Source organism: Notolepis coatsorum (assembly GCF_963971535.1).
Source record: "Notolepis coatsorum genome assembly, chromosome: 14".
Taxonomy (NCBI): Eukaryota; Metazoa; Chordata; class Actinopteri; order Aulopiformes; family Paralepididae; genus Notolepis; species Notolepis coatsorum.
In genome coordinates this window covers 57,976,581-57,990,934 of record NC_140178.1, presented here as the reverse complement: position 1 = coordinate 57,990,934, position 14,354 = coordinate 57,976,581, and the positions used below count along the sequence as shown (strand labels likewise).

The 14,354-nt window shown below is 42.6% G+C and overlaps 1 protein-coding gene across 2 annotated transcripts in view; it reads left to right on the top strand.

Annotated features, from left to right (window-relative positions):
* The window catches only part of rab11fip4a (RAB11 family interacting protein 4 (class II) a), a gene marked incomplete at its 5' end in the record, with an annotated part of 191,530 nt that overhangs the window by 87,979 nt on the left and 89,197 nt on the right, over nt 1–14,354 (top strand). For both annotated transcript variants that reach the window (XM_084329938.1, XM_084329937.1), the window contains 6 exons: nt 2,159–2,326; nt 3,562–3,696; nt 5,327–5,362; nt 6,037–6,145; nt 6,447–6,550; nt 11,337–11,477. In XM_084329938.1, the coding sequence (XP_084186064.1) occupies nt 2,159–2,326; nt 3,562–3,696; nt 5,327–5,362; nt 6,037–6,145; nt 6,447–6,550; nt 11,337–11,477 (693 nt within the window). The remainder of the gene's footprint in view (nt 1–2,158; nt 2,327–3,561; nt 3,697–5,326; nt 5,363–6,036; nt 6,146–6,446; nt 6,551–11,336; nt 11,478–14,354) is intronic.

Here is a 14,354-nt window from a genome sequence, read left to right as displayed (position 1 = left end):
TGTTGATCTTCATAAGAATTCAAGTCGGATGTAAAAAACGAATTACCGTAATTTTCGGACTATAAGGCGCACCTGAATATAAGCCGCAGCAGCTAAATTGAATGATGTGTACATATATAAGCCGCACTGGACTATACGCTGCAGGTGTTTTAATGTTTAATTACCATATGTAAGGGTTCGTGCACAGAGGGGATTGTCGGGAAAGAGATGGCTGGTGATCGTGGATGTTTTGACACTCCTCCATGCTGTCAGCATCCACTCGCAAACTTGAGCGAAAGTTGCTCTTCGCATGCGACCAGTTTTGGTGAATGATTTATCGCCGCTAGCCATCCACGCCTCCCACTGAACGCGTAGTGCCACTTTGAACGCACGATTGACACTGATGTCGAGTGGCTGCAGATGCTTCGTTGTGCCCCCAGGAATCACAGCTGGAATTGAGTGTGCTCTTGATGGCTGCTTTCACAGACTCTGTGATATGGGCCCTCATGCTGTCCAAAACGAGCAAAGCTTTTTTTTGGCGAAATTATCCTCCAGGGCGCCAGGCGTAGCACTCATTCAGCCACTCCTTCATTACGCTGTCTGTCTGACCGGCCATAGAGACCATAGAGTTACTGTAAAGGTGGTGGACTGTAACCTGTAAAATCCATAGATTTAGGAGGTCCCCTAGTGGCCGTTAGCTGTAAAAATCCATAGATTAGCCGCACCGTTACGCAGGGTCGAAAATTCATATCTCACAATATACTGTATATCAAAATATACAATTATTTTTGTAAATGCAATAATACATTTGTCTATACAAAATAACCACATACTTCATGACTACATTTTGATAATCCTGATTAAATACAAATGAAAGGCATGCATGTGTGAACACACACATACATACATACATACATACATACATACATACATACATACATACATACATACATACATACATACATACATACATACATACATACATACATACATACATACATACACACAAACAAACAAGCAACACACAGAAAACATCTCATCTCGGCATCAAAATTGGATGCAACCGAATAAAGAGTTGAGTGAAAACGGATGACTGAAATTAGTAAATTAAAAACACAAGGTACAACTGAAGGCTAAATATTGGGTCATCCTCTAATGGTCCACAAAAGCATTTTTATGCAATAAAAACATGATGCAGATAACATGCTCTGGGCTCTTGCGAGACTTTTGTATTGCTGTGCACTAGGGCTGACCCCTATTAGTCGACTAATCGGTCGAAAGGAGCCGTAGTCGACTAACCAACCTCTTAGTCGAATAGTAAAAAAATAAATAAAAAAAATATTAGAACTTTTTTTTTTGTATCATTCTTTCCAAAAGAAAAGAGGCCTAGAAGCTTGGCTAACGCTAATGGCACGCATACCAGAGGCTAACTGCCTACGAAAACAGGCACAGAGGGCACTGTAAGAGGATTTCACCCATCTAATGAACACAGACTAGACAAATATCAAGATGTATCCATCAGTGGACCAATTGCATGCTTTTGCAGAGGACAAGAAGCCTTCAGTCGACTCCTTCAGACATTAAGCACCCCCCACAGCCCAAATGGAATAAAAAATAAAAAGTATTAAATAATAAAAAAATATATAATTTTTTTTGTCGACCAATAGTCGACTAACGGAAAATTTTGGCCAATCATTGTCGACCATCCAAATCCTTAGTCGGGGACAGCCCTACTGTGCACAGTGAGATGGTGCACTTGTTTTCCATCTCAGGCCAGCTGAGGTCTGGTCTGTATCGGAGTGTTGCGGGGAGTTTTGTTCTGTGTCACGCTCCTCCGTTTTTGTTTGTTATTCCGGCACATGTGCGCAGGGTCGGGAATGAAGTAAAATTCTGATGTAAAGCAATTCTGATTTTTTTTTTTTTAACAATAGAGATAGAAATGATAGAGAAAAGTATATCTACCAATAGAAATTTTTCTCTCGTCCCACGATATATCTCGTCATATATGGTGTATGGGTAAAAGTGCATTTAGCTTTTTAAATACATAGGAGCATTCTAATTCCAATATATCTTGATATATTCCGACTTATTCTCAAACAACATGTCAAAGTACATCCTCCTCTTCTTATTGGAACATACCTCTCTTGACATCTACCCTACTTCCTGTTTCTGTGCGTAGCCCCGGCCAGCTGATTGGCTCTGCGTCTGCGTCCATCATCTCAGGGGAGGAGCAGTTTGAGGACTACGGCGAGGGAGAGGACGTGGACTTCACTCCCAGCAGCCCCTGCCCTGACGACGACGCTCGCACCAATGGATTCTCTGATCTGGGATCGTCTCTGCCCTCCAGGTTGGTGTGGGATGGACACTCACTCACTCACTCACTCACTCACTCACTCACTCACTCACTCACTCACTCACTCACTCACTCACTCACTCACTCTCTACCTCAAAACCATTAAGCATTGTCAAAGTACTAAACTTTATCAGTGCAGAGAGAACAAAACACACAATGATACAAATGTAAAAGTCTGGCCAGAGCAGCCATCTTGTTTCGCCAAATAGAGAACATTGGAAATACTTGACCAATAAGTACAACCCTGCTTTGCTTACACAATGTTGTTGTAACTAAGCGATTCTGTGAAAAAAAACATGTTTGTGCTTAGATCACTAGATTTATCAACTTATATTATCTTTTTCACATGAGCAAAATGTCCTGGTTGATAAGAAGATGATGGTGCTGTTCTTGTTGCCATATAAGTACCAGGTACTACAGTATGTAGTGGTACATAGCGCCGTTATTCTCAGTTGTATGTGTGTGTGCTTGCCTGAACATGTGTGTGTGTATATAGTTGCATGTGTGTGTCTACATCATGGACTGCATTTATATGCCATAATTTACAACGTATGCCTCACATTCACTCACTCATGCCACACACGAACGGCAGAGGCAACCTTGCAAGGTGCTGACCTGCTCATCAGGAGCAGTTAGGGGTTAAGTGTGACACTTTGATACGCAGCTGGGAGGAGCTGGAATTGAACCGGGAACCTTATGTTGTAACTAAGCGATTCTGTGAAAAAAAACATGTTTGTGCTTAGATCACTAGATTTATCAACTTATATTATCTTTTTCACATGAGCAAAATGTCCTGGTTGATAAGAAGATGATGGTGCTGTTCTTGGTGCCATATAAGTACCAGGTACTACAGTATGTAGTGGTACATAGCGCCGTTATTCTCAGTTGTATGTGTGTGTGCTTGCCTGAACATGTGTGTGTGTATATAGTTGCATGTGTGTGTCTACATCATGGACTGCATTTATATGCCATAATTTACAACGTATGCCTCACATTCACTCACTCATGCCACACACGAACGGCAGAGGCAACCTTGCAAGGTGCTGACCTGCTCATCAGGAGCAGTTAGGGGTTAAGTGTGACACTTTGATACGCAGCTGGGAGGAGCTGGAATTGAACCGGGAACCTTATGATTACCAGACGACGGCTCTACGTCCTGAGCCACTTTCGCCCCTCATGAATGTTTTGTGTGCCTTAACACATTTATCTTGGTGTGTGTGTCTGTGTAGCGCGGGAGAGACCCCTCAAAAGATGCGTCAGCAGTTTCGCGGTGAGCTGCTGGATGTCTACTGTACTCAGTGCTGTAAGAAAGTCAACCTGCTCAACGACTTGGAGGCTCGACTCAAAAACCTCAAGGCTAACAGGTGGGACACACACACACACACACACACTGTATACACACATGGTACAGACAAATATACTTGCACGCAAACATGTGGCTTACATCCACATGAAAACAATTCAGACAGTCACACATGAACATATTTTTCTCCCTCTTCTGCTCTCTCTCTATTTCTCTTTCTCCCTGTCTTTCCCTTCCTGACTATCTCTGTCTTCTTAAAGTCTTAAAGCTCCGAGAGGAGAGGAGAGGAGAGAATGGGAGCGATGGGAGGAGAGAATAGGATTGGAGAAGGGGGGTGGGATAGGAGAGGAGAGGGAGATAGCGAGATGAGTAGAGGAGGGGGGGTGGGGAGGAGATGGGAGGGGTGGAGATGGAAGGGGAGGAGATGGGTGGGGAGGAGAGGGCAGGGGTGGGGTGGAGAGGAGATGGGAGGGGTGGAGAGGGAAGGGGAGGAGATGGGAGGGGTGGGGAGGAGAGGAGAGGGGTGGGGTGGAGAGGAGAACGGAGGAGAGGATAGTCTAGCTGACTAGGACAGAGCTGACGGGATGAGGTTGTCTGTGCTGTAAGCTCCTATAGCTGACACGCCATAGACCTGTCATATCAACACACAGATTAGCCCTCTGAGATGACACACACACACACACACACACACACACACACACACACACACACACACACACACACACACACACACACACACACACACACACACACACACACACGTACACACACATACATACAGTATATATACAGGCTTATGCACACACACACACAATCCTCCATCGAAGGATGATTCTGATGAGTGGTCGCCATAGCAACTACATCCCACTCCGCTAGCAGCAGGGGGGGGGGGGGGTTGTTGTGGGTGTGTCTGTACAGCATCAGAATAATGCATAGAATTAAAAACATGACAAACCAATTGTAGATTTTCAAACACAGCTAATAGTGGTTCTTTCTACGCTGGGAGTTAAAGGCACAATGAGTAGAATAGTCCTAAATCAATGTATAGAGTCATACAAACATAATCTCTCTCAATCATCACTTATGACCCACAAGAAGTGTGTGGTGGTGTCATCCCCTCCTTACTTGCAATTTCCCCACATGGAATGCACCTGGTTGGATAAAACCTCCCTCTCTTTCTCACACACACAAATGCTTTTGTGTCTCTTGCATCACCTAAGAACTTTAAGGGTGTCATATGTGTGTGTCTTATGTAAAAGCAGAAAAGCAGGCCACGCTATATTGGGTGGTAGGGACAGGTGAGCCAAGAATAGCAGGGCTGTCCCTGTCAGAGCACACACACACTCTGAGAGCGCTCTGATTAGACTAATCCCTAAGCAGTCCTCATCGAGAAAATGACCCTGACCTCCTTTACACTCTCACACACACACACACACACACACACACACACACACACACACACACACACACACACACACACACACACACACACACACACACACACACACACACACACACACACACACACACACACACACACACACACACACTAATTTCTGAGCACAGGCCTCCACCACATAAATGTGTCACAATACTCTCTCTTTCCCTCCCTCTCTTTCGCACACACACAAATCACAATTCACGATCTGTGTGTAAGTAAATGACTTAACAGAGTTTTCTCTCTATTTCAGTCCCAACAGAAAGATTTCCAGCACAGCGTTTGGACGGTAGGTGTTTTGACACTAGCCTACTAGGGATGCAGAAATCAACTAGAGATGCAGACATGCCATGTGACGTGTCGGAAAGAGATCTTGTAAAAACACATACTGTACATATATCCTCCATTGGACCTCAGGCTTCCTTTGTGTGTGTCCTACACCCTTGGAACAGCCTTAAGTGTGACGAAAAAATGTCAGTTTCCGAGGTACAGAGGAATCAAGGACAGGACGGGAAGCTTTTTTTAAACCCTTGGAACGGACATATAAAGATATGAGGTGCCTCTTAATGGCAAAGTGGATTATATCAATCGTTTGTGTCCAATGACCCCAAACTAACGATTGAAGTCTAGATTGTTCAGTAAAAGTAATGGATTGGTTTGGTAGTTGGCCATTGGTAGTTGGCCATTGGTAGTTAGTAGTTAGTAGTTGTTAATTGGTAGTGAGTTGTTGGTAGTTGGTAGTTAGTAGTTGGTAGTTGGTTGTTAGTGGCGATACAGTTTACTATCTGCAGTGGTATCAATATAACCCCACTGCCTTCTAATTCATATGTATCATATGTAAGTCACTCTTTCTCCTCTTCTCCCCCTCATTCTCTCTCCTCTCCATCCCTCTTTTATTTCCCTTATCTCCTCCCTTCTCTTCTCCCTCTTCTATTATCTTCTCTTCTCACCTCTCCTCTACAGTCAGTTGTTCCAGGCCAACCATAGTGCGTTTGGCTCCAGTCAAGGCAGCAGTACAGAGGACCTGTTCACAGACAGCATGGACTCCTGCGACCTGGACATCACAGAGAAGGTACAGAGAGAGAAGCATAAACCACATCACAGAGAAAGTACAGAGAGCGAGAAGCATAAACCACATCACAGAGAAGGTACAGAAAGAGAGAATCATCAACCTCTCTTCCTCACATCATCTTTTGACGCACCAAGGCCACCCTTATAGACAGACTGACAAACACACACACCAAATAATAACAAACATCAACAAATAACCACAATATAAATGGTTTAGAAATGGAATATGAATATAAGACAAATAGCACTGTGAAATGTTTTTACAGAAGAAGAATCTGTCTCTGTCTCTGTCTCTCTACCAGGTGAGTTACCTAGAGAAAAAGGTAACTGAGTTGGAGAGTGACAGTCTGGCTAACGGAGACCTCAAGTCTAAACTCAAACATGAGAACACACAACTGGTCCACAGGTACACACACACACACACACACACACACACACCCCCACCCCCACACACAAACAAACTTGAACACACAAGACTATACACTACATGCATGCATTGTCATTCATGTACACACACTTGCATGCAGGAACATGCACACACACACACACACACACACACACACACACACACACACACACACACACACACACACACACACACACACACACACACACACACACACAGATATGCATTCACAATATGTAACACACAGAAGTGGGGCTGTCCTCATCTTAGGAAATGTGTGCTATATTCACCTCTTATCTCTAGGTGGAGAATAATCTATTTGAAGGTTTCTGAACCCATTTGGAATATAGGTCTGTTTTACTCCAGTGTTTACAAACATTACCAACAGAAACAAACATTTTACATGAAGGAAATAAAACAAGACAAAGACAAAGATCAGAATGGGATAATTAGGATAATGGTAAAAGCATACGAAGGAAGGAAGGAAGGAAGGGGAGGGTTATATCAGCAATATATCAGGCAATGGACAGCAAGGACATCACAACCATATATATATAAAGGAAAAGGGGGAGAAGGAATTAGAAATAGAGATAACAGAGGAAGAATGGTATAACGCATGTAAGATACAACACTCAACCACAGGGTCAAGGATATGGAGGGAGTTTGGGTGGAAAAACATAATTAGATTCTTTATAACACCAGAAATACAGGGCAATTATACACCAGCACAGAAACCATGTTGGAGAAAATGTGGACAAGAAGTAGCGAACCATACACACATATTCTGGGGATGTCAGAAAATAAGAAATTATTGGGAAGAGATAGGAGATCTAATAAATGAAATAGTAGGATACGAAATACCCCAGACAGGTCAAGTACTATATCTAGGGAACTTATCACAGAAAGGAATTCAGGGGGAAGACAAATACCTGATTAACTATTAGTAGCAGCCAAGAAAGTATTGACTAAACTGTGGTACAGAGTAGAAGCACCGACGAAGGAACAATGGACAGAGATAGTAGGGGGGATACAGGAAATGGAGAGAATCACACATATGCTGAGGCTACAAGAAGAGAAATTCGAGTCAAAATGGGAGGAATATAGGAAGAAAAGAAACGACATCACAGGAGAATGAAAAGGAAACAAAGAAAATAAATTGAAATGTAAATAAACTATGAACGGACCGATGACCCCATGTCACTATGTTTACTTTTATTTATTATTTTGTCATTTTTTTAATTTTTTTTAATTTGTTTACTTGATTTAGATATTATTTTCTTATAATTGTCTGTCAATTGTAATGTTGTTGTTGATGTAAAAAAATTAAAATAAAAAACATTTTACAGCCACCAAACATTACCAACAAACATTTTACAGCCACCAAACATTACCAACATAAACAAATATTTTACAGCTAGTCAGCCACCAAACATTACCAACATAAACAAACATTTTACAGCCAGTCAGCCACCAAACATTACCAACATAAACAAACATTTTACAGCCACCAAACACGGCAAATACAATAAAAAAAGAAATCGTATTTACTTGTTGTCTAGTGTTAGTCCTTGTATCAAATGTATCACAACTAATAATAATAATAAATTGGATTTATAGAGAGAAGCGCCTTTCTCAGAGTCAAGGACACTTTACAAGGAGAGAGAAGCTATATAAAAGAGAGGGTAAAAAATATGAATATATATATATATTAGTAACAACAGGGAAAATAAAACTAATAAAAAAAATTGTTTAAGGAAGCAAGGTGCTGTCCAATTGGACGAACAGTAACAGAAAAATAAACAAAAACGAAAACAACGGGATCGGTAGCTTAACACAATCTGCACCAAAAACGAGTTAACTCGTTATTGCCCGCCATGCGTTCAGCGCCAAAACAAGTTAAACCAAACTCTATTCAAAACGGTATAAAACGGAAATGTACGGATGAAAAAACAATCTGTTTTGGGCATGTTGACTGTAAGCAACTCCCTGACAGTCGACAGCGTTATTAGACCCATAGATATAATATAAGATATATTTTAAGCACTCGCAAATGTTGCAGTCTAAAACTATATCCATTGAATAAAGACCTGGCGATGAAGGGGGATCAGCGCCCTCTGCTGCTGGCGGTCAATGTGTTAAAAGAAAAGAGTCAGGGGGGAAGGGGTGGGCTACTTGGGAGCAGGGCCGTGTTGGGTGAAGGCAAGTGTGAACAGGTGTGTTTTTAGGTGTGTTTTGAAGAGGTTGATGGTAGGATGTATCGGTCGGGTATCGGTATCGGCCGATAAGTGCCTTGTTGACTGCAATCGGCCTATCGGCCGATAAGCTCAAATGTGCCGATGGCAGTAGCCGATAAATATCCATCAATTTGTGTCGCGTCAAAAGGCAAAAAAAAGTTCAGTCAAAGCGACCTGCACAACGCCGCCCCCACACACACACAAGCTACTACTTATGATTAACAAAGGCATTCGTTTTGTGGCATTAACGGTATATAGTTAGTGTTACACGTTCAATAACATCAGCATATTATTTACCCGAACATAGCAAGTAGCAAGCATTACTCAATTCATAGCTCAGTTCCTTCCATTGCTCAGAGCCCGTACTGAGTTGTACCCATTCTGCAATCTGTTAATAAAGTTTTCAATCAGACAAATGTATAGAAAAGCTTTGTTTTATTATAACATTCGTTGCAGTAAAATCATTATGCCTCCTTTGGTCATCCTGGGGAGCGCTGGTAATCTACTCGTGGCCAGCGGGGAGCTAACGTTATTAGCGTGTTGGTTTGTTGATCTCTCGCTGCAGATCAATGGCGGCAATCCAGGAAGTAAAAAACGAATACGTGCTTGCCGATTGGTGGTAACAGCAGAGGCGGGTGCAAGCGGTGTGACGTAATTGGCAGAATCGACTGTCAATCAAAATTGTTCTGTTGCATTGCATTGGTTGAGAGCTCTGGTTGAGACAATAGTATCCAGCTGCAGCCCGGCAGACCATACTGGGAGAGATATAGTGCTACATGGCATGGTGGAATTAATACCATAAACATATTTCTTGATGTTTCCTTTTTTTAAGTAAGTAAAGAGGCCTATGTTCATATCGGTGAGCACAATTTGTAACACAAAAAGAGAGACGTGTAGCCTATTTATTTAATATTTTATTTATTCATTTTATTATTATTATTTTATTTGTTGCCATGGCTAAAATAATAGTCAAGCATAGGGCTAAAACATTTTCATAAACAATAATATAATTTTTCGTTATTTGGTTATAATAAGGGCTTTTTTATGCATTTGTCTGATTGATTGATTGAAAGCTTTATTGACAGAGTGGGTACAATACAGTACAGCTCAGTGGACTGGAGGATGAAGACTAGAAAAATACTTTCGGCTTTTTTACATAAGGGTCCTCTATTTTCAATTCATCAAAACATTTAGAGACATACAAATATACAGTAGTTTCATAAAAAAAAAAAATATATATATATATATATATATATATATATATATATATATTACAAAAAATATAAAAAATTACAAAAAGAAAAAATTACAATTTTTTTGTGTTAGTTGAACAATCGGTATCGGTGGCAAATTTTCATATCGGTGCATCCCTAGTTGATGGTGTCAGAGCCTCGGATGGAGTGGGAGAGGGAGTTCCAAAGCCTGGGGGCAGCTACGGAGAAAGCTCGGTCTCCCAGTGGAACGCCTGGTGCGGGGGATGGTGAGGAGGTCGGAGTTAGAGGAGCGGAGGCCTCGTGCTGGAGTGTAGGGGTGGAGTAGGTCGGTCAGGTAGGAAGGGGCCAACCCGTGCAGGGATTTGTAGGTGAGGAGGAGGATCTTGTAGGGGATTCGGTAGTTGATTGGGAGCCAGTGGAGTTTTTGCAGGGTGGGGGTAATGTGCTGCCAGGGTTTGGTGCACGTGAGGACCCTCGCAGCTGAGTTTTGGACGTACTGTAAGCGATCCAGAACCTTCTTGGAGGCACCAAGAAGGATTCCGTTACAGTAGTCGAGGCGATTGAAAACACGTTTCCATTTCTATTTCTTATTTTTGGTGGTGGGGCTATACCCATTTGTTTACATTTGGATCACTGATTGATCCTTTGCTTAGAGGTTTTCTACTGAGGTAGACATGTTTTTTTACCAGACAAATTAGGCTTCAAACTACTTGTTTTTGTCATGTATACTGTATGAGTGTCAGTGATGAAGAAAATAATCACCCAATTGAATCGGTTTTGAATGCAGTCGAGCAGCTCTCCATGTAAGTCTGAACAACAGCAGGCCACAGACTCACCAGCAATACAAGGCCTCCCTCTTATTGTCCCTGAAGGCTCCCAGACCTGAGCATCCATGGTTCTGCTGCTCATCCCATCTCTTACATCTCAACCATCTCCAGATCATTGCACCATTTGGTTTTCTTTTCCAGTTTTCTTGCAGAGAACTTGTGAGCGAGGTGGGGGTGGGGTTGCACGGCGAGTGTGAGAGGAGAGATGCAAACACTGGCACAGCTTTACACAGGAAATGGGTTATTTATTTTAACGCAACATCAAACTACTATATCGATGTGAACAGGATTGTCTAATTTGAAAATATATCGATATACCGTAAAAATATTATACACCGCCCAGCCCTAATGGGGACTAATTGTTTTAGTATTTGGTAAATTTAAGACTAAAGCAACGATTACTGCTGACCGAAAGACATATGTACACACATCTATTGTTCTAGGGTTACAAAGTGTCTGTCTCTTGTGCATATGTGCGTGTATGTTTGTTCATGTGTGTTTGTGTCTCCAGGGTGCACGAGCTGGAGGAACAGGTGAAGGATGCAGAGGCGCGTGCAGAGCAGAGTCTAGAGGAGGAAATGAGGAGACACAGAGAGGCCTACAGCAAGATGGAGAGAGACAGAAACACTGAGGTTGAGATGCTCACTAACCGGTACATACACACACACCACACACACACCACACACACACACACCACACACACACACACACACACACACACACACACACACACACACACACACACACACACACACACACACACACACACACACACACACACACACACACACACACACACACACACACACACACACACACACACACACACACACACACGTACTAAGGCTGTCAAAGTTAACACGGTATTAACGCGTTATCGCCCAATTCTATTAAAAAGATAATTATTATTGACTTCACCCAGGTGTATTATTGATGCTCTCATTGATACTGTGTGTGTGTGTGTGTGTGTGTGTGTGTGTGTGTGTGTGTGTGTGTGTGTGTGTGTGTGTGATAGAGAGAGAGAGGGGGGTGAGAGAGATGAGGAAGGGGAAAGAGAGAAAGAGAGCTGGGAGAGTGTGTGTGAGAGAGAGAGGGGGGGTGTGTGATTACTCAGCCCTTGTGTGGGTGAATGTAACAAGTTCCTAACGTTTTCTTTTCCCTATTATTTCATGCACACTTTATTCATTGTTTTAAATTATTATTTTCTTTTAAGTTATTTTGTGCATCACTCTGTTTTGAATTTGATGCAAATTTGCAATGCATGAGGGTCATCCTTTTGTGTTAAATGGCTGCATAAAGCAAGCATTTGTTGACTCATGTTGATAAGAGTATTAAAACTTGGAACTTGAAAAAGATCTGTTTAAGGTAGATAAAAAAAAAATGCGATTGATTTGCGATTAATCGCGAGTTAACTATGGACAATCATGCGATTCATCGCGATTAAATATTTTAATCGATTGACAGCACTAATATGTACACACACAGCAAGATGGAGAGAGACAGAAACACTGAGAAAGAGATGCTCACTAACATGTACACAAACAGTAAACACAGGCATCACAGAGTGCACATACACGCAACACACTTTCAAACACAGCATGAGGAGTGACTATCTTGTGTCCAGAAGCTCTTAAAACTACACTCTGCTACTTCTAAACCTGCACTCTGCTGCTTCTAAAACTGTACTGTGAACAGTACCCAACCCAACCCTAGCGGTTGTCAAGGTAGGATGACAGTCATCCCAGCGCAGAGCCTATAACTCTCATTCCTGCGAGCGATGTGAGGAGGATCTGATGGTTGACTGTGTCAAAGGATGCTTTGTTTGTTTGTATGTACAGTGTCTCCCCCCCCCCCCCTCAATGTACAGTTTTGCTTGTTTATACAGTGTGCCCCCCCCCCCCCAACCACCTCCAATGTAAATGACCCAGTATGGTTGTCAATATCCCAACGTACCCAACCCCCCCACCCAACCTCCTCCAATGTACAGTTTCTACGTCAAATGTATATACTCCCTTTTCTTGACTCCTTCTGTATCACAAACAGTACTGTATTTGCAAATCTGGTATGTCATAAATGTATAGATGTAGCAGTACTGACTATCTGTATGTCATGTATGTCATATATGTCCTGATGAATTGAAAATGGGGGACCCTGATGTAAACAAGACGAAAGTCTTTCTCTGGTCTGCATCCCCTTAACAATTGTGTGTATTGAGCTGTACTGTATTGTACCCATTCTGCAATCTGTTAAATAAAGTTTTCATTCAATCAATCAATCAATGTCATATATGTTATGATGAATTGAAAATGGGGGACCCTGATGTAAACAAGACAAAAGTCTTTCTCTGGTCTGCATCCCCTTAACAATTGTGTGTATTGAGCTGTACTGTACCCATTCTGCAATCTGTTAATAAAGTGTTCAATCAATCAATCACAGGTCCAGGAGAATCAGGACAAAGGAGCGGCCTTTCACTCTTGAAGAGTCTCTGTCACTGCTATGAGGGCCATCTCTGTGGAGTGACCAGACTTGAAGCCTGACTGATCTATGATCTAGGAGGGGTCTAGGAGGTTGTTCTGTAATAGATAATCAGTGAGCTGGTTGAACAGAGTGTTCAAGTGATTTAAAGATGAAAGAGAGAAGAGAGACAAGGAGTTATCTATGACGGTGGGGTTCAAGGTTGGTTTTTTGATGAGCGGTGTGACTAGCTTGTTTTAAAGAGTTGAGAGAGGAGGCTTCCGGTTTACGCTCGGATCAGATGGCAGCGTAACTTTTCCGAGCTCCGTGACCACTTCACTTTAATATTGATTACGACGCTAATTTTACAACATACACTCACATTATACCTCGTAGATATGGCTAAACAAATACAGAACAAGATTGGAACATTAAATGAGGTTGACGCAGGGACGCGGCAAGTGGGGGTGCGGCGGGGGCTGCAGCACCCCCTGCTGGCGGGGAGTGTAACTGCAACTGCAAGGTTGTTTTGGCTTTTATTCCATTGTAACCGAGGCTACTCAATGTCACAGAGCGGAGCGGCACTGCAGATTTACCCTACTCTTGGAATTCATTGCCAGATCCTCATAGGGGCGCTGTCTCGATAATGCAGTGTTAGTAACAGTGTGTAGCCGACGCATGAACCGAATAGATTCGAATAGGGATTCGAATAGACGCGGCCTGGAAGCGTCAACGCGGAACTGGAAATCCGTTGGTAAAAAAATAGACGCAACCTGGAATAGTTTTGGGACGCTGAATTCGCAGTAAAGGAATATATCTGCGGTTTCCCTGGCGTGAACAAGCCAGCAGAACTATCCGAGCCCCCGGGAGGGTGGTCGAAGACATTTTGCATGTCGGCGATCATGTATGCGGGGAACGAATTGCAGAGGGAGGGCGCAACAGGTGGGGTAAGCTGGGCTGTGATGTATGCATCAAAACGGTTACATTGTTTGTCTCACACGCTCCGCAGAGCTGAGCGTGAGAGCGCGGAGTTGGGCAGTGGTCTCCTCTAGTGAACGAGAGTGTTGGTTTACCA